The 21,205-nt window shown below is 40.3% G+C and overlaps 1 protein-coding gene across 1 annotated transcript in view; it reads left to right on the forward strand.

Annotated features, from left to right (window-relative positions):
- Positions 1 to 737: 737 nt before the first annotated feature.
- The window catches only part of RALBP1 (ralA binding protein 1), a 28,623-nt gene continuing 8,155 nt past the window's right edge, over positions 738 to 21,205 (forward strand). The window contains exons 1-7 of the mRNA XM_083518667.1: positions 738 to 1,066; positions 6,796 to 7,092; positions 11,933 to 12,391; positions 15,064 to 15,413; positions 18,910 to 19,071; positions 19,660 to 19,791; positions 20,671 to 20,778. Of these exons, the coding sequence (XP_083374793.1) occupies positions 6,849 to 7,092; positions 11,933 to 12,391; positions 15,064 to 15,413; positions 18,910 to 19,071; positions 19,660 to 19,791; positions 20,671 to 20,778 (1,455 nt within the window). The 5' untranslated portion in view covers positions 738 to 1,066; positions 6,796 to 6,848. The remainder of the gene's footprint in view (positions 1,067 to 6,795; positions 7,093 to 11,932; positions 12,392 to 15,063; positions 15,414 to 18,909; positions 19,072 to 19,659; positions 19,792 to 20,670; positions 20,779 to 21,205) is intronic.

The following is a 21,205-nucleotide window of genomic DNA, read 5'->3' on the forward strand; positions in this document are numbered from 1 at the left end:
GAATTACATAAGAAACCTATGTAGCTTAACATGTTCTTGTCCATTTGCTAAGATCGGAAATGAGAGGTGCGTTATTGTGTACCTGTTGGCCAAAGAGACTACTGTCTTTTCTGTGCACAATTACTTAGGAATAAGGCACATTGACAGAACTGGAAATTACTTTTGAGCAAGCATGAATAGGACTGCACTGCACATAAACTTCTTATTGTGGACCAGCCTATTATTTACATTCATGCCCAGATGGATCCTGAGAAGTTATTTCTCCTTGAAATGCTAGTAAATGCCCAAATGAGTTGTGAGCTATAGTCTTTCTTAGACATATTACATTTTTTCACTTACTTTGTCCATCTCTACCCTGCTTGTCCTTGTTCTTTTGTTTAAGGTGAATTCTGGAATACTTTACATTTGGAATCTCTAGTTACTGGTGCCCATTGAAATTTGAAGGGTGGAAGGGAGACCAACAATAGGTAGAGCCAAATCCAGTGACAGGCAGAGCAAATTCTAATTTTGTTAAAGCGAATTATACCACAGAGGAACGGACACCGCTTGGGCGTAAATTTAACGTTAATTCGGACGCCTATGCAATGCGCATGCGTGCTCCTGGCTCAAACCATCCCTTCGCTTCCACCCCCCCTCATAAGACTACATCTCCCAAAATGCATCAAACAAAAAAAAGGGGCAGGCGGGACTTTCTACCCGTTATGTAAAAATAGGGAGAACAAGTGCGCAGGCGCAGGCTCCCTTCTCCGCTCCTCTTGGGTAGCTCGCTCCCTCAGCTACTACGACAGCCCCTCCCTGTGCGTCATGCGCGTGCGCTGCCTAATTCCGGCCTCTGCCCTCGATAGCCAAAGGGCTGCAAGAAACAGGCCGGAGAAGCGGGGGGGGAGGAGGAGAGAAGGGCGCTCGCGCATGCGCCTCCAAACTGCCTCCTTCTGTTCCCTATACCCGACCTTGTAAGCGGGCGGCGAGGGGATGGGGCACGGAGCGGGGTCCGGATGAGGCCGAAGAGGAGCCAAGCTCAGCACAGCCGTCCTGCCAGCGACGGGCTCCCCACCCACCCGCTCAGGTCAGTGCTGGGGCCATGCTCATGCGCGTGAGGGCTCCCCACCCGACCCGGGTTCTCCCTCACATCAGCTCCGTTGCCTCCGAGAAGGGGGTGAGGGAGGGAAATGTGGCCGAGCCTGTGGGAGAAGGGCATTAACTGAAGCGCTCTCTGCGGCGCGCATGCGCTAGTATCCTTGTGCAGCGCCCCCTAGCGCCTGGGGGCGCCTTGTGACTGAGGCCCGGTTGGTTCGCAGGCTGCCACTCCCTTTTTCTCCTCAGGATTGCTGAATGGGGTGTTGGCATATTGGCACACCCTGCGGGTGGGATGAAAACGATGCAAGCAACGTCGACATTATCAACCGCTTTGAGGTGTTTTTTTTTTTGGGGGGGGGGTTGCACTCAAGGGTGTATAAATTTTATGAAATAAATAAATACTCTGCAACAAGTGGTTCAGGTTGCAATCCTATGCACGCTTAACATGTTTAAAAGGCCCTTTGCATGTAGTGGGGTTAACCTCTGAGTAAATGTGTGTTGTCCGAGTATCTTCCACTCACCATCATTCCCCCCACCCACTTTTGCCTGCTTAATGCTCCCGGTGACTACTTATGTGGACTCTCTTAATGCATAAACATGCCCCTTTGAGACTATGGCAGGATGGTTAAAAGATAACTAATTAATGATGTTAAACTGCAACCAGCCAGCCCCCATTCACAAGCATCCTGTTTGTAGGATCAAATAAACTTATGAAATGGGAACACAGTGGTAACTATTGTGATTCAGGATGCATTTATGTAATGGTTTTTCTTTTTGGGGGAGTAACTGTTGCAGTCTTCCATGTACCCTTTCTTAGTTACTTAGATGTGCAAAAATAAACAGGGATTTAATTTTTTTTAAAAAAGGATTACAGAAGCTCATATACCGTATTTTTCGCCCCATAGGACGCACCTTTTCCCCTCCAAAAATGAAGGGGAAATCTGGGTGCGTCCTATGGAGCGACTGCAGGCTTTCGCTGAAGCTTGGAGAGCGAGAGGGTTGGTGCGCACCGTATAGCAGCCTGCTTCCCGGAGCGCTGGGCGCGCTGAAAGCAGAGCGTCTGGCGCTTCGGGAACACACCTGCAGCCTAGGCAGCCCTGCGGGAGTTCCCGCAGGGCTCCCCAGGCTGTGGATAGCAGCCTGTCGCCCGGTGCGTGGGCCGCCCTGAAGCAGAGCGCCCCTCTCGCCAGGCAGACATCCGCAGCGTGGGGAGCAGCCTGCCGCCCGGCGCGCCCTGAAGCAGAGCGCCACTCACGCCGGGCAGACATCGGCCAGCCCCCCAAGCCCGGGGGACAGCAGGGAGGCGCAACGCCGCCATCCCGCTGTTCCCCGACTTGTTTTTGGGGGAGAAATAAAGGAAAACATTTTTTCCTTTATTCCCCCCCCCAAAAAAAAACTAGGTGCGTCCTATGGGATGGAGCGTCCTATGGGACGAAAAATACAGTATGTGTCAGCAGCCAAACAGAAATCAAACAGAATTGGGGATAAAAAGCATCCCGTGGCACCCCACGGTGCAACTGCCAAAGAGGAAAACCTAATCCCCTAATGCTATTTACTAAATCCAGCCCCTTAGGTATGAGCGGAATCGCTTCAGCACAGTGCCACCAACTCACAACACAGAAGTGGCCATAGTCAAAGGTATCAAAAGCTGCTGAGGGACCAAGCAAGAGCAACAAGGTCTGTCCTGCTTCTGAAGGACATCATGTATCAGGACATCCAAAGATGATTTTGTTCCCAAACAAGGCTCAAACCCAGACTGAAATGGATCAATATCATCAGCTTCCTCTAAGAGTGTCTGCCAGCCCCCTCTCAATCACCTTACCCCCAAAAGGGGATATTTGTGATAGGGTGGTAGTTGTCAAACACCTCAAGATCCAAGGAAGGCTTCTTTAGGAGCACTACTGCCTCCTTTGTGTACATTTATAACATACTTTAGTTTCTGTATTTAATGAAAACCATAACATACCAGGATTAGTTGAAGAAACAAATACTGTGATATATTTTAAAAGATTTATAGATTTGTGTCTATGCTCGTAATTGTATTGGTCACACAGAATGCTTGTTATTAGCAACAGAGCAAATACTAAAGATACCAGTGCACCTTGTAAAAGAAAAAAAGTTTAAAAATACCTCTCTCTGAAATCCTGGAGAGCTACTGTCAGACAGGACTGTCCTCATTCAGGCACAGTTGGTCTGGCTTTGGAAAAGGCAGCTGCTTATATCCTTCAGCACCACAAATAACTCTCTCTAAGAAAGGTTTCTTTTTGTATGTGTCCTGTTGGGTGCATTTGTTAACACAAGGAATTGTTTTAGCCACACAGAATGATTTCTGTATAGGTGGCTACAGTTTCCCTAAAGGTTTTGGAAGTGCTTCAAACTGTAGCTGGTTATATATTTACCCGAGCTACATGGTTGCAGCTGCTCCATGGCTGGATCTTCCACAGCTCTGGTAATATTTGAGTAACAGAGGAAGATCAGTGCAGCAGCAGGAGTGTTTAAATCAAGCTGTGTATATGTAAATGCAGCTTGCATAGTGCAAGTAACCCCATCCTGAAGATTGTTAAAGCACACTAAAGCAATTTCAAGTTTGCCTTCCTGGTTCACAGTGAAAGCTTTTCTTCCTCCAATCGGTGACTGATTTGGAAGCCCCATGTTCTGTTTTGTATCCCATATCTACATTGCTTGCGCTGTGCTAGTATACCGACCACTGAGATCAAAACAGATTTCATGCCCTGACTTTCAAGGAAAAGAGATGGGGAAGTATCATTTTTAATCTTTTCTTGTGATCAGAGAACTTTTGCTAAGCATCAGGCAAAAACTACCATTCTTCCCACCTCCTCTCTTTCCTTTAGGAAAGGTTGGCAGGAAGCTTCTCTGGCTGCTTCTCCATAATAGGGCTCATCTGATGAGCTTTTGTGACCATAATTTTTGGCTTTGCAGGCAAGGCCAGCCAAAAAATATGGACCTCTGCACAGATGTCACAAAGTAAAATGCTTCCTCAAAGCTGTGGAAAGCAGTGTTCTCCCCATTCATATTTTTTGGTATAACCCAGCCCATTTTAGCCACAATTCAGTTTTAGATCCCACTGACTTCAGTGGGAGATACGTATGTGCTTAGTTCTCTCTCTGAATTTAATTGAATTGTTCATCTAGATAAGATTTTTTTCTTTTTTTATTGAGGCAAACATTCTGCCAGATTTGAGAATGTGTGGACACATGATATTAGCTGTGGCTCAGCAAATGAGGAATCTGGAATAAGAAAATGTTTCCCAGAACATTTCAACACCAGAGAGAGCGGAACTGTTCAGTGTTTGTTATTTGTTGTACCATGACTTTGAAATGAACTTATGATAAAGGTTATACTGTGTCTGAATGTTTGCTAATAAACTGCTTAAAAAGCAAATTGTGTATGGACTTGAAGAGTTGCAGCTGTGCTGTTAACAAAATAGGAACCTGACATGGGTCAAATCAGGTTTGTTTATGATACATAGATTCTTTGTATTCCTTCCCTTTGACCCACTTACAGTTAAAGGCACCTTATGGACACTTTTCTAGCTTTTAGTCATTCAAGGTCAGTGGGGCTACTCAGGGCAAAGTGGTTTAAGTTTTGACTCATGAAGCTCAATTCAGTGCATATTTAGTGAGGGCTAAGTCTGTTCAGTTATGCTAGGATTGCAGGCTCAGCTGAGAAAACTTCAATTCTGAAATGCAAGGCTATGTTTTCAGAATGAGTTATCTTCTGATTAGGTAGCAGTAGCTGTTTGATTCAGGGCCAAAACTGCATGAGAGACATGGCATCTATGGTGGGAGCTCCCATTTTTATTTTTTATTTTGAAGTAATTTTAAGGGGATTCAATTTTTGTTGGAACAGTTGTGTGGAAGGAGAGAGAGATAAACTCCATGGCTTCATACTCCTTATCTAAATCTCCAAGGTGTTGTTTCACTGGTGGTTTGGCACTTGCTCTTGGCTGTGCAACTTAATTGGAGGACCTTCGTAAGACTTTCATAAGCAATAGTAGGCAAGAGAGTGATTCACATGGGAGTTACGAGTTGTCCTGATAATTTTTATTCTATGATTCTGGTTTTGAAATAACAACATGTTCTACCAGTGTATAGTCTACACGTGATAAACTTTAGCGTTGAGAGAGAACAGAGTGTTCTTTACATAAATGCAAGTCAGTCTGACAGCAAGGATAGCTAAGGCAAGAGATTCAAACAAGGCTTATAGTTTTGCCCTAAGACAATCCCCAGGTTCTGTGATGGAAATAAACAATGTGCATGCAGGAAATTGGCATAGACATACTTTAAACTAGTGTACTCTTATACTTCTTGTTTTAGGTTTACCTCCTGTTCCAAGATAGAGAATTCTTCTCTCAGAATTGACACAAAAGGGGAGAGATTATGAGCTAAGAGGAGTGCAGGGCAAGAACTAGGGTCCAGCCAGAAAAGGATGTATGAAGAGTAGGTGGGGTGGGGGATCTTCAAATTGCTAAGATTTATTGAGATTGAAAGGTACCTCTGGATATTGAAGGGTTCCCTCTTTTGCATTGAATTTGGAACTTCAGGTCCCTTTGTTTAAAGTTCTGACTTTAGAAATCCTATAATACTTCACTGCTTGCAAAAAAAAGTGCACTTGCAAGGCTGAGATGACTGATGAATTTTCTGTCTGATGTACATCATTCCAATATCACATTAACCATTCTGTGCTGGGATAACATTGTATTGCATTGTTTGTATTGCTTTATTTAAAGTACTTGTACTCTGCCCTTCCAGGCTTGTGGAAGGCAGCACATAATTTAAAAAAATAAATACATAACAGGGCTAACAGGATAGAGTAGTCAAACTTAAAAATAGCCCAGTTTGCTTCAGGTCGAAAGTGGATGTCAGATTTCTCCATCTGATCCATAGTCCCTTTGCTGTAATAGACTTCTACAGGAAAGTCCATTACTGACTGAAGTTTCTACTTGGATGACATAGAAGATATAATTTGGAATGGAAAAACCCTAGGTTGCAGACGTCATTTTCCAAAATAGCCATTGTCATTCTCCTCCTCCTATCTCATGAACCATGGCATCTACATCCATAAAATTATGCCAAACTGTAAGCTTTAAAATGTTTCCACAATAGCTTCTGCTCTGTTATTTAACATATACAATGCCAGTAATAACCAAAATATGTAGAAGAGAATCAGAAACTTTGGCATGTACACTTCAAAATAAGCTTTGGGCCACCACAGATTATATGGCTACTCTTCTAGTAGAAAGTTCCCACTGAGGTAGCATTGCATTGCATTTCTCTCTGTATCTGTTTGGGGACAAGTTGTAACCAACATAGTGCCACATACCAATCATATCCAAAATAAACAAAATACTGGACTGAACTTGACTTGATACAATCTCGTAGAAGACACAGTCCTGGATGTATCAATATATGATTTGTGATGAGCCAGAATGTGGAGTGTAAAGGAAGCTATTCTTAACAAATTCTGAAAATTGAAATTGTACTTCATGGTTGTAGTTGAATTTCAGATTTTTAAACTTGAACCACAATGTATGTGGTATCATGAGTAGTCCTGTTTATATCATGTGATGAATTCTTGAGTGAAATTGAGTGTAATACATATTGAGTGTAATACATATAAAGCTGTATTGAAAGCAGTTTCTTTCACTATAATAGTATTTTGCAGCGACAAAAATACTATGTGTTCTTTTTATTGCAGGCATAATGGATAGGTAACAGGATATTGTTCTGCTGTGGTGCCAGAGAGTAAGAATGACGGAGTGCTTCCTGCCTCCCACCAGCAGCCCCAGTGAGCACCGCAGAGTAGAGCATGGCGGGAGTCTTGCTCGGACCCCGAGCTCTGAAGAAATCAGCCCAACAAAATTCCCTGGCTTATATCGAACTGGCGAGCCATCACCACCTCACGACAGCCTGCATGAGCCTCCAGATATTGTGTCTGATGATGAGAAAGAACATGGGAAGAAGAAAGGAAAATTTAAAAAGAAGGAGAAAAGAAGTAGGTAGTCCTCCTCCTCTTCCAATCTGTGTGCTACTAGTGTGCTTTTTAGTATTTACAGTTTGCTTTTCATGACTCAATACTTGTGTGCATGTGTTTTAATGTACAACACGATCCCATCTTGTGCACAGTTAACGAGTGTGATTTCAGTCTTGCGCAGTTGAAAGCAGGCCAGTTGAAATTGCGCAAATTAATTGCACACTTAAAAGCTCCTTTTGCGCTGGGGTTTCCCAGTGCGGAAAGAGCTTTTAAGCTCTCCATCTTGCTTACCAGGCAAGTCCTGCTCTGGGATGCTCTTGCAAGATCTTGTGGGAATGTGGATGCCCCCACGAGATCTCGCAAAAGCATCCCAGAGACCACAAGCTGAGCATGACTTGCTCGCTAAGCAAGGCAAAGAGCTCAAAAGCTCTCTGCCTTCCTTGGGTATAAGGTCCATTTGGCACAATGGCTCAAGAAGGTAAGTATGGTCACACAGTGACAGTTTCAAGGGGGTGGGCTGAGTATATGCGCCATCTCCAGAGCGTAACCTTGTGCAAGATGTGATTATACTGTAGCCCTTTATATAATTTATTCATTTAGTTATCAATGTGTGTGGCACCACAAGTGTAAATGTATTTCATAAGTGTTACAGTTTTTTGTATGTAAATGTTTTCTAAGGAATAAGGTGCTATAAAATCTGTGCTAATTCTAATAAAATGTTTTGGTATGTGATGCTTTCGTATCCATCAGAGTCTTAAGATTATTTGTAAATCTGCTAAGGCTTTCATGATGTCTAAATGAGGACTATAAAAATATTTCCAAATTGCAGCAGTGACATCATGGCTATGGATCAACTATCATACCTCATAATTAACTGAGGTATGAACAAGCCTCATGGAGCCACCTCAGTCCTTCCTTATGATTCAGGAAATAAGACTGGAATTCTCAGTTAACGTATAGTTTCCTGATAGGTTTGTACTGGGAAACTATGGTTAACAAATTCCAAACAAACCAGGATATTAAACCAACTTTAAACAATGCCTTAGTATTCCTTGCTTGTTTGTAAGCATTAAGTGTAGTTTCCTGGTTTGGAAACAATGGGAAACCCTTGTTAATTGAAACTTGTTGACTTACTTGCCTGCTCATGCAAAGGGAGGAGCGAAACAGCTCTCTGCAAGTGTACGATACTCATTCATATCTTGGCTTCTTAAGCTAAAGAAATTACAGTCTAAAGCTAATGCCATCACTTTAAAACAGGTGGGGAACCATTTTCAGCCCAAGGGCTGGATCAGAAATTGGGCCACCACTCCATGGGCCTCTTTTTAAGGTGGTTGGGGTAGATCAGCTTATTGGTTCTAAAAGCCCCCTTGAAATTGTTCATTTACAGGTGCAGTTTGGTATGAAACCTTACTTTCAAATGGACATTTTTCCTTGGCATTTGCAGGTGCAAACAATTAAATATTTCAAGGGGGAGATAGCAGCAATGCCTTTTCCCAGCCCTGTGCATACTATGGCCACTACTACCATCCAACCTGTGTTTAATGTGTAGATAACTAAAGGCTAATGAATCAATCTTCTGTTCATTTAAAATTGTTGACATTAATTGCTCCCTTTGGTTTCCGTTGTGACAGATTCATTTATTGTCGAGCTATCTGAAAATAAATTTATTGCAAAAAATGGCATTAGCTGTAAAATTTCCCAAGACAACTAAGCCTTGTCAAAAAGTTCTGAAATTGCTTCTCTAATTGTATTGGGAGTTATGGCTTTTGGCATTTTTATCCACATCCACTGTTTCAGTGCTAATTCTACTACATCTGTTCTCCTTCTACAAGTACCATAGCTGTCAAAATGGCTGCTTGATAATACATTTTTTTAGGGATTGCTAGTTCTCCATTTTTTGTATTTTGGAGTATCTTTGATTGCAAGTTACATTTTATCTTGGTGCCTTGATCTGTGGTGAACATTCTGTTCTGTACTGTGATGCTGTTATATTTTTGTGTATACAGAGGTATTAGTAGGCATTCAGAAAAACTCAAGATGCTTAGCTTCAAATTATGGGTCTAATATTTCAATAGCTGTTTATTTATTAAATATTTTAAACAAATATGAGAGCCCAGAATTTCAGACTTCAAGTGTGTGTTTTTCCTTCTTTTAAAAGTGGCAGCATTGTTTGCCTGCTGGTTTTTGAAGTAATGTGAAGAATTAGAGTTTCTTAGAGCAGAAGGCTATGAATGTTTGCTTGGAAATAAATCCCACCATGTTCAGTGGCGCTTAATCCAAAGTAAGTGTGCATACCTAGGTCATTTTGGATTTGATTTTTAGTGCAGGACTGAAACTGTTGGGTCAAGGCTTGGTTACTCTCGGTCCTAGGGCGTAGCAGAAGGCAAGAGATAAAGAAAACCAATTTGCATAAAGGATTTGGGACATACAGTTGAGCTAAAGGAATGGGTTAAATAGAGATGTGATATAGTGGAATACTTGCTGGAAACAAGGGCCATTGGTCCAATCAGGGATCTTTTAATCTGGGGATGTTGGGTCCGGTCTTTACTGTACTGAGGCATTTCCCAAATCCCATCTTTAGTGAGACAATGGTAGGGTCTTCTCATAACAGAAGTTAAAAGTCAGAATTTGGGGTTTGTTAAAACATTTTTTTTTAAAAAACCAAAGGCCGGAAAAACATGATTTTCTTCTTCATTGAGCATGTTTTTAAAAGGCTGTACCTTGGTGGTCTATTTATGGACCATATATTTTGGTTCCAAGTTGGTCTACATCTGTGGATACAGAGCTCTTACCCCCACTTTGGTGGCCTGACATTCATGCTGGAATATCACTTCAGCGCTCTAGCACAGTGGGTCTGCGTAACTCACCCAGGGCACCATCCACATAAAAACTACCATAAATATATCAAAATTTTCAAAAGTAGGGTTCACGGCTTGGCTTTTGAAAAAACAGTGGGTCCACAGTACTTAGCTAATTGGGAACCAATGCTCTAGCAGGTTCTCCATCAAATTTAGTTCAGGGGTTTTTTTTAGCCATTTCCTCCTCTGTCTTAGCATATGTGCTGCAATAAGTGATGGGTGTGTTTTAGATATTTATTTTCTTGTTCTTCCCTACAGGGTAGGCAGGGCTAGTTGCAGAAGAGGTGTAGCTTATTGGACTCCTGTGCATTTATTTCAGAGGCAGCAAAGTAAAGCACCTGATAATTTGCAGCAAAAGCTTTGTTTGTCTTATGGCTGTGGAATTGAACTCTCTTGTGCAGTTTATATAATCCAAATGGGCACATGTAGTTAGAGATTTGGCAGGATGATTGGGACGACTTTGCCCATGGAACTGAAAAGTAAGTTATTTCTTTTTAGAGGTTGTACATTAATTTTTTACGTTGTAGAATATCTGGTTTGCCTAGAATATCTGGTCTAGCCTTTTTATTCCAAGCACTTAGTGGTTTTTGCAATGCAATCCACTTCTCATTGAAGTCAGTAGCAAAGCTCTCACTCATTTTAATGCAGCAGGATTGTATTATTTGTATTTTTTGCAGGTTGATTTTCAGATGTGCTTGTAAAGATGTTGAACTGATGCCATGACAGTGTGTTATATTCACTGCAAAAATACATATATTTTGACATTCTAATTTTAATAATGATTCTTATAATTAATATTTATGATGAAAATAACAAATGTGCAAGTTCAAGAAGTTCTAACTAATTTTCTATACTTTTTGCAAGTATGAACAACTGTGTTATAATGCTTCTTAAATAACAAATGAAAGTTCAAAAATTATTTCCATTTATTAATGGAAAATGTGTGCTGTTTGAATATTGTTTCTGATTGCAATGGTTATTAAATAATTTTATTAACTTCACTTTCATACAACTCTTCTTCCAAGAACCCAGGGCAGGACAGTGTACATGCCCCACCTACACACAGACACACACTAATCCTTATAATAACTTTGTTGAGGTATGTTAGGCTAAGATATGGTTACCAGCCAAATGGCATCCATTAAATTTCCAAAGCTTAGCATGGATTTGAATCTGAGTCTTCCTGCTCATATTCTGCTTCTTATCCGTGAGACCCTCCTGGTGGTAATAGAGACTAGCAATAGCTCTTCTACTCATCTTCTACAAACTCTTTTGCCACAATAATGAGCTTTATATATGCACTCATTCATAAATTATCACATATCCCTGTTTGCCTGTTGGCCATCTAAGAAAATGGTAACCAAACTGGAAAATTCATGCAACAGGATGCAAGTGTCTATCCAAGAAAAATCACATAGGCCTGAATCATATACAAACTTCAAGATTCTCTGCACATTCTGTTTTTTTACAAGTCTACAGCAGATCCTGGAATATTGCTAAAGGTTTAAGATAAGCAGATATGTGCCTTTCATATCACTTTACAGCATCAGTTCTGTATTGATTTTGATGTTACATTTTACTTTAGGAGGAAACGATGAAAAACATTAAGGTGCCAGTGCTAAGTTTACTTACCAGGGAATAACTCCACTGAACACAATGGGATATTCAAGTCTTGGCTTAGGCTTGCATTGCAAGTTGGAGTTAAACTTCAAACTGTACATTTTTGCATATTTTTGTCAGCAGGTAATCATGTGATTCTGCTTGTGTATCTCTCCTGAAAAATGTGTATGAAGCTTTCATACCAGAGTAATATTTTTTTAAAATTCATATACATTCTTCAGGGGAAGAAAATACATCAGAATTGTATCCAAGTCCTGCATAATTCTGCAAATCTGCGTACGTAGCACATTATTGCTGAGCATTTTTCTGCCTTTTGGCTTTTCTAGGTAGATTATGCATTTGATATTTTCCCTCCTTCATGTCTTCCTTTTTCTCTTTAACAGCGGAAGGCTATGCAGCCTTCCAGGAAGACAGCTCTGGGGATGAAGCTGAAAGCCCCTCCAAGTTAAAGCGCTCCAAAGGGATCCACGTTTTCAAGAAGCCAAGTTTCTCCAAAAAGAAGGAAAAAGATTTTAAGATAAAAGAAAAACCCAAAGATGAAAAACATAAAGAGGACAAGCACAAGGAGGAAAAACATAAAGAGAAAAAATCTAAAGACTTGACAGCAGCGGATGTTGTGAAACAATGGAAAGAGAAGAAGAAGAAGAAGAAACCAGCTCAAGAGGCAGAGATACCGCAGGTGGATATTCCCAGGCCTCGCCCTGTGTTTGGTATCCCTTTGGCAGATGCAGCAGAAAGGACCATGCTGTATGATGGCATCCGCCTGCCAGCAGTTTTCCGGGAATGTATAGATTACGTAGAGAAATATGGCATGAAATGCGAAGGCATCTACAGAGTTTCAGGTATAGTGGCCCAAATGAAGGTAGCTTTCCTCTGCTTTGCCTCCTGTCTTTTGACCCAAAGGGCATGGTGGGGCTCTCCACCTTCACATTGCCCAAAACCTCATGTGACTTTGTAAATGCCTGCAGCTTCCTAAAACCAAATGTGCTTAGCTGCTGTTGAATTTAGGCTAGCTCTAAATTTAAGGCTGGAAGGATTGCTGATAAGCAGGTATAATTGAAAAATGATTTATCCTGCTTATACATATTAAAGTTCAAGAGGTTAAAGACACAATTCTATATACACCTGCCATTTGTGTTCAGTGTTGCTTGCTGCTGGGTAAATGTTCATTTTTTTTTATCTAGTTCATAAAATTTATAAATTGCTTGATTGTGGGTGGTTTTTTTTAACAAGTTACATATATTACCACTGCAATTAAGACTGCAAATTTTATGCCCAGTTTCCTAGAAGTAAGCCCTTTGAATTTGACTGGATTTTCTTTTCAATGAACATATAAGATTATTCCGTAAGTTAGCAAATCTAGTCTTTTGCATTTGAGGGCACAGTGTCTTATCAGATCCATTAAAATCATTCATCCCTAGAGTGGCACTGATTTCCAAGCGGTTTCCTCAGCCATCTGCCACAACCTGCTTGCTGAGTAGAGCAATTGAAAAACAACAACAACATGGTTCAGTCTTTGTGATAGAAAGAGAAAATTGGCACATGGCACTTCCCAACTGCATTCCTCACAATGCTTGCTCTGGAGTAGTGACTTCAGTATGTATAATGGTATATAGTGGTGTAAGTAGCTTGAGGAGTGTGAGAATATAACCTAATCAGAGATGCTAAGAACCTTGCAGTTGTTTGCTATATATTTTTAATTATTTTGTATAAAAGATTCAGTGCTAGCAAATAAAATAGTGATTTGTCAAGTGGCATATGGTAGGGAGAGAACATATTCTTCAGCTGTTTTTCCCTCCTAGACTTTCATTTTGACTTTCTTCCAAATGGAATTTATACACAAAGTCCTCATTAGCTGGTATCTTGAAAAAACAGGGGAAATGTTGCAATAGCAGTTGAGGGTTTAGCTTGGATTTGAAGAAAACACCCCGGTGGTAATGCCAAGATAATTAGCAGCCACAGTAGTTGTGTAACCCTTGATCCACATAAAAGTAACAATGGTTCGAGTCATTTATTTAATTATACAGCTGTATTTTGAATTGTGAATGCCACCTGTGAGAGGCATCATGCCCGTGATCGAAATGCAATGCACGAGCTGTTTTGACAGGAACTGAAATGCAAATTCCAAGGCAGAATTTAAAGACAAAACTGCACAGGAAGTAAATATTTTGAAGAGATGTTTAGTGCAAACATTGCACATTGGTGATACATAAATATGAAAGCATAGCCACACTTTTATTGACACTATGTCACTATTTCTTGCAGAAATATAATTTTCTGATCTTTGTAGTTCATAGGTTTATATCTTTTACTATGCCAGGCCATGCTACAGTATGATCATGACAGTGTAAAGTGTCCTTCTCTGGGTAGTAGATATGGATACTGCTTGGAATTTAAGCTTGAAAGGGAATTTGTGCAAGCATTGGAAAGTGTTTGGGCAAGTCTGAACAATGCAGAGAAGTAAAGTACTCTGATTATTTATTTTATTTTTTACTAACCTGCTAGTTTCTAAGCTGGCCATGGAGGAGGGAAAGCCCCTCCTCTTAGCAAACTGGTGGTGTGAATGGGTGTTTAAGCCTTCTGCATTTCTGTGCCTTTCCTTCCTCTATGACTAGCATGGAAACCGAACACGCAGGCAGAGGACAGCAGAGCAGTTTGTCTCTCCTCCACCAGTTTGCTCATTCACCAGCATAGAATTCCATGCATTTGCCTGCATGGAATTTTGGTGGCCTGTGTTGACCAGGTGTGTTCTTAGAAATAAGGATTATAAGTGGATAGTGCACAACACATCAGACACATCAGAACATGGGTGTGGTATTTTATTATTAAACAAATTAAAGGGATGGTCGGAATTCCAAAATCAAAAAGTCACCATCCAACCACTATCTCTGCTGTTTCTCCTCTACCTGCTTTTGCTGTAAATTGGAGACCCTGGATGCACCCACAAAATACACAAAACTATGGTTTAACACCCAAGGATGAGCCTGAGTGACTTTTCCGTCATGGTCTTGAGGTGCATTTTGACAGAGTTTAGTTTCACAGAATCCTGGGTCATTACTACATTTGAAACATGGATTCTAATTTAAAACAAACTGGCAAGTTTCATAACAAGCTGGTGTCAGACTGTGGGCTTGTTCTGCTTGGGCTTGTTCTGGCTCATCCATGCAGTGCTAAGCCATGCAGCTGCAGCCTAGTGCTCCTTCCTTCCCTCCTCCATTGCACACACCCTTATCTGCAGTCAGCATGCTGTAGTGTTATTTCTTGAGTTAAGAGCCCAGGGTGGTATTCAACAAAGTTTTCCTGAGAGCAGACCTATTGAAATTAATGAACGCAACTAATGTAGGCCCATTCATTTCAATGGGTCTGCTCTGAATAAAACTTACTTGAGAACTTTCCCCAGTGTTTTGTGACTTTGCAAAATGAACATAGTGCTTTACATGTGTGATTGCTCTATTTTTGTTTGTTTTTGGAATTATTTTGTGAAATCATTCAAATTTTTTAATATTTTTTTAAGGAATTAAATCAAAGGTGGATGAGCTAAAAGCCGCATACGACCGAGAAGAATCCCCCAACCTGGAGGAGTATGAGCCTAACACTGTAGCCAGCTTGTTGAAGCAGTATCTGCGTGAACTCCCTGAGAACTTGCTTACCAAAGAGCTCATGCCTCGCTTTGAAGATGCTTGTGGGAAGAGCCTGGAGGTTGAGAAATTGCAGGAGTGCCAGCGTCTCCTGAAAGAACTACCCGAGTGTAACTATCTCCTAATTTCTTGGCTGATTGTGCACATGGACCATGTAATTGCAAAGGAACTAGAAACAAAAATGAATATACAGAACATTTCCATAGTACTCAGCCCAACTGTTCAGGTATGCATAATAGGCTCTCTCTTTCCCTACTTCTCTCTCTCTCTCTCTCTAAATATATATATCAGTGGTTTTCAGACTTATTTCTCTGGGCCAATTTCAGAATAATAATTTGCTCTTGCCACACTGAATTTTTAATTGATAAGAAATACATTGGGACACAAAAAGAAGCAACAACTAGCTGTGCTTCATTTTGAAAAGATCTATCCATATTCTGCAAATAAATATATATATTCTGGTGCTATACTATACTACACTGGAATGTTTAGGTGTTTATTTGATTGTCCTTGAATCTTCCTGCCACACTTGCTATCCTTTCCTGCCACACCAACGCACCAACGTAGCATGCCACACTCTTTGAGAACCACTGTGCTCTCTATATCCCTGCCTACATCCATATGTTGCTGAAGGTAAGCAGAGTTGGAATCTGCATAGGACGAATGTAGAAGCTATTTTGACTCTTCAGAGGAAGAGGGGATGTAAATGTAATTAATTGTGCACCAAGCTATCATTTATAGTTGGTTGGGACCAACAATTCAAACTTAATGACCTTCTGGTAGTACCCAGTCACCCTCTTACATAATCCAGACCAGTCTGCAACTATCAGAGAGCAGGTGTACAGTAAAATGGTAACTGCAGAGCCCATCGTTCCAGATTGTGTTCAGGCAAGGGAGCCACGTTAGACACTCCTAAACTGGGACTGTGTTAGTTCTCTTTGTGTCCTCCTCCCCAGCCTCCCAAGGTCTAGAACAGAATGGATCTTTGTTTTGGTTGAGGGTTTATTTGACATACCCTAAAGTTATACATAATTTACCATTCTTCCTGCAATGTTTTAATGGCTCTCTATTCATTACTTCTGTTCTCTCAATTAGCATTGCAGGGAAAGAAAATTATGCAAACGAAACCCAGCTTTACCAAGCAGCAGCAACTTTTGAGATTTTGAAGCTTAAAACAGCCATCCTTTCTTTGATATATTTAGTAATGTCTTTACAATCTTGGATATTTTTGAAATCAGAGACCACTGTCTTTGGCATCCCAAATGGTTGGCATTTTTAACCTTTGGCCATGCAGGCATGAGAAAGGGTTGCAGAAAATATACTTTCTAGGTATTAAGTCCCATTGAATAAAGTGAACTAACTTTTGAGTACACAAGGGCTACACTGTTAGTCATATGATAATTTACATATATCAGTATAAAAGCACTAGAACCTGGACTTTTGCTAGGTACTGAGGGCTTAACCACCTGCTACCTTCGCATCTCCAAATTTAGATCACATATGTTGATCTCCTTCCAGAATGAGTAATTACAGTAATCTCATTTTAATTTTATTACTGAATAATGATGCTGTCAAACCAGTTGTTCAAGTGCTAAACAAGATATTCCGGTTGAAACTCCTTTTGTGCAATGTATCAACTAAAGTCAAGACAAAAATCAAATCATTTGATAGTGTTATACTTTTTGTTGTTTAAATTTATTCCATTATATCTTTGAATTTCAATTATTCCCAGTTGAGAATTGAAGTCTAGGTAATATTTGTTTTTTTCTTATCACTGCCATTTTTATGTAATCCAATGAGAGAGTGAAGCCTTTTGAGCATGTGGATTAGGCAATGTTCTTTGGTGTCTTTGCTTTGCTCCATCTCCCTTCTTAGCAGCCAACATAAAATGAATGCAACATGGTATTACCCTGTCATATCTTGTTATATATGTAGGATTAAGTTCAGTTAAAGTCATATATTTCTAGACTCCAGATTTTTTATGGAAACTAATGTGACAGCTAGATTCCAAAACAAATCAGTTTTCAAGGCCATGAACAGTAGTATCTCTTCTCAGTGTATACTTCCTTGTGTTTTTTAAAATGACTGACAAGTGATAAAAAATACTTTATGCTTTGAATATTCTTATTATAGGTAGGGAGTTAAAAAGGCACTTTTTAAAATGTTGCAGGTATACAAAGTACTACAAAGTACTAAGACTTCATAGAGAGGATATAAATCAATGTTTTAACCCAGCTGGAGATTCTGAAATTGACAGTATAAAATGTTAGCAAATATTTTGCTTACTAAGAGTTCTGACATTTTTGGGATTGCAAGACATAAAGTTAACACTTTCTCTGGGATCCATTTCCTAGTGCTTAGACGTAACAAAGAAGGCTAACAGCACAGGGTCTTTATTTAAAAAAACCCTGCTCTTGCCTAGTCAATTTTAGGAAGTTTGCAGGAACAGACTGGATGGATGTCTCTGGTTTTCTGTTATGTAAGAGCATCAAACTGGGGCATTAGGATTAGGCGGTCAGAAGTGCACGTTTGACACGTCACCTTCATAATCCATTTATGTTAACGTGTTGAATAATAGTATTGCTGTTATTTTACACTTCCAAAGCTCCTAAGATTTTCTAAGCCTATATGTGTATTAAAGATAAGGCAGACACAACATCTCATATACATCTCATAAAAGGAATGGGAAAGGGAGAAGTAAGCAAGCATTGGAGCAGCTGTTCCTTCTCTGATCAAGGAATTAATCTTCTGTTTGCCATGGTGTTCTTCCTGGGAGGCAGGGGGTGCAGCCTCCCGTTGGTAGAGTCCAGAGTCTTCTTCCCTTTTGTTTTGTAGTACTAGAGCAACTGGTGTTACAATGCAGTTGGTATTGCCTAAATAAGAGAAGTCCAATGGTGCCGTTTTATCGTAAAGCCAAATCATGGTGAAAAGAACAAAGGAAAGATTGTCAGAAAGGTTTTTGCAACTTCCCTTTGTGGATTCTTCTACTGTTCTACAACTACCTGTCATTTAGTCCATCCTTGGCCTCTTCTCAGAACCCCTCCCATATCAGGCTAGTGGAGATGAACTCAAATATTGATTTCAATCATGTTGCACTGGAAGAAAATGTACTGCTATTGCAGAGCAGAACACTCCACATTACTCTTAAAGGCAGGTCAAGCCAAAAGTTTAAAGTAAAAAGTAAAACAAAATAAAATTGTAAGATCATTTACTCAGCCTTTCCTGGATGAAAATTTCTCTTTGCGTGAAGGTGGCAAATGGTCAGACCCCAACGTTTAAACAAAAAACACATTTACTAGATTCCTTTGGAGCCTTTAAAGTTATGAAGTTAACAAACAGTAGCAACAGCCTGGAGTTGTTATTAAAGCCAATTTGGAACTTAATTCTTATTTGCTGATGGTTACAATTGACATAAATGAGTAACTTGTTTAGGATCAAAGAGTCGACCATTACATTTCCGCCCAGATAGTTGTGTGATTTTTTTTTTTTTAGGGGAAACAACGCAGTTTTAACATGATTACATTAGATTTTAACATGATTACATTTCAACAGCTAATTGTTTTTAAACATGATCTCTGCGTCTTTAGCCTGTTCAAGAAGTTACAGGAAGGAATATCTTAGGTCTGTTAAGAATTATTTAGCATCTATGCTGTGGATGTTTGCAGACCGAATGATTAGAGAGGAAGGTCAAAAGTAGTAATTTGACTGTTACGTCTTTTCAGATCAGCAACCGTGTCTTGTATGTGTTTTTCACACATGTTCAAGAGTTCTTTGGAAATGTGATTCTGAAACGGGTGACAAAGCCTCTACGCTGGTCTAACATGGCAACAATGCCAGCATTGCCTGAAACACAGGAAAGCATCAAAGAAGAAATTAGAAGACAGGTTGGTGCACTTGTACTTTTCTTGGCTCTTTCAGTTGAATTGTTATATTGAAACAGGGCAAATTTCATACTGACCCGACAAATAATCATACAGGAGAAATTATCTTCATTTTATAAGAAATAAGTTTGGGTTTTAACATAGGATGTGATACATCTCAACTACAGAGTTGCTTCTCCTACTTCTTTAATAAAAGAGGTGGTGAAGAAGGCTCCAGAATTTTTTGACTGGAAAGTAAGAACTAAAAATGAAGGAGCCTCAAGCTTCCCCTCCCGTTGTAGACAATTGTGTGTTGGGGGGCAGGGGAATAACAGGGCAGGTTTACACCAGCTATCAGCAGCTACTACTCACAATGGCTATGTTCTGCCTCCACTATGCTTCTGAATGCTATTCTGGGACTCACAAGTGAGTAGACTACTATTGCATTCAGATCTTGGTTTTGGGCTTCCCATAGACATCTGGCTTGACATTGTGATATCAGGATGCTGGATGGGCTGCTGGCCTGATCCAACAGGCTCTTCTTATGTGCTTAAAAAAAAATTCAGCTTAGAAAGTGAATAATATTGCTGAATATGGTGTGTGTTTTACTAGGAATTCCTGTTGAATTGTTTACACCGAGACCTACAGGCGGGGATCAAAGATTTATCCAAAGAGGAGAGATTATGGGAGGTGCAAAGAATTTTGACTGCTCTCAAAAGGAAGCTAAGAGAAGCTAAAAGACAAGTGAGTTTCTTTGTATGTAACCCACGCGAATTGGACAGGAAGAGGACTCTCATAATTTCTAAGCTGCCTCATTTGGTTTTTTGCTTTGGTGATAGAAATAGTAGCTAACATTGTCTTAATCAAAATACCATGCTATCCCTGACAGGGGAGACAGAGCTGTTCTTCCTTTCTGCTATGGAGGCTTTTAACTAGTCTAGTGCGGGATTGTTTATAGTTCCTTAAAACACTGGGCACTGCTGCACATCAACAGTGGTTGAATTCCAGGATCTCATTATTGGGATCCTTGGTAGCCTATCCTGTAATAATGAATGGCCTGGTATCTGATAATGATAAAATTGTGTGTATTCCTGATATGTCACTTCTAAAGCGTGCTGAGTTTCTGTTGCAAAGGCATGGAATAGAAATGTTGCACTAGATGACTGCTCTTCTCTTGGGACGCTTACAGTTTCTGGCTCTCAGTTTCACAGTTTGGTGTTCGAGCTTCTGACAAGGTTACCTTTCAGTCTTTTGTTGTAATTGCCTTGGGCTTTATTGGCCAATGCCTTTTGTGTGGTTAATCACGATATCTTCAGGTATGTGAAAATGTCTGCTTGCCACAGTGCATAAATCAACTGATCTGTCTGCTGGGGGAACCCACAGTCTGCTTGTTCACAGAGAATCAAAAGCAGCTGCACAGATTTAACCGCCATCTGTCCTAGAAGGGAAAGCAAGTGATTAACCTGACCCACTAATGCTACTTTAGGAAGTTTGAAAACTTCAGATATTTTCTCAGTATAATAACAGCACAAAACCCTCTGTGAGCTCCTGTTTAGATACAATTTCATTTAACCATATGGCTATGTTTGGCAGTGGCCATTAATCAAGATTTTTTCAATGCAGGAGTGTGAAACAAAGATTGCACGAGAGATTGCCAGCCTTTCAAAGGAGGATGTTTCCAAAGAGGAAATGAATGAGAATGAAGAAGTTATTAATATTCTGCTCGCTCAGGTAGTTTCTGATGTTGAATGCACTATTTTTTATTTTTCTTCCTCTTCTTCTTCCCCTTTTCACTATTCATTAAGGTAACATTTAACTGTTGCCAAACTGACTTGGAGAGAAACGGACATTCATATTTAAAGAATTCTTTGATACTTTAACGAAACTTTAATTTATACAGTGAGGGGGGAAAGTATTTGATCCTCTGCTAAATTTGCCCGTTTGCCCTCTGATGAAGAAATGACCAGTCCATAATTTTAATGGTAGGCTTATTGTAGCTGTGAGAGACAGAATAACAACAGGAAAACCCCCAGAAACCCTGAAGACAAAAGTCAGCTACTCGAACCTTCAGCTCCCTCCACAGATTTTCAATGGGATTAAGGTCTGGAGACTGGCTAGGCCACTCCAGGACCTTCATGTGCTTCTTCTTGAGCCACTC

This window comes from Podarcis liolepis, assembly GCF_965112155.1.
Source record: "Podarcis liolepis genome assembly, chromosome: 8".
Lineage (NCBI taxonomy): Eukaryota > Metazoa > Chordata > Lepidosauria > Squamata > Lacertidae > Podarcis > Podarcis liolepis.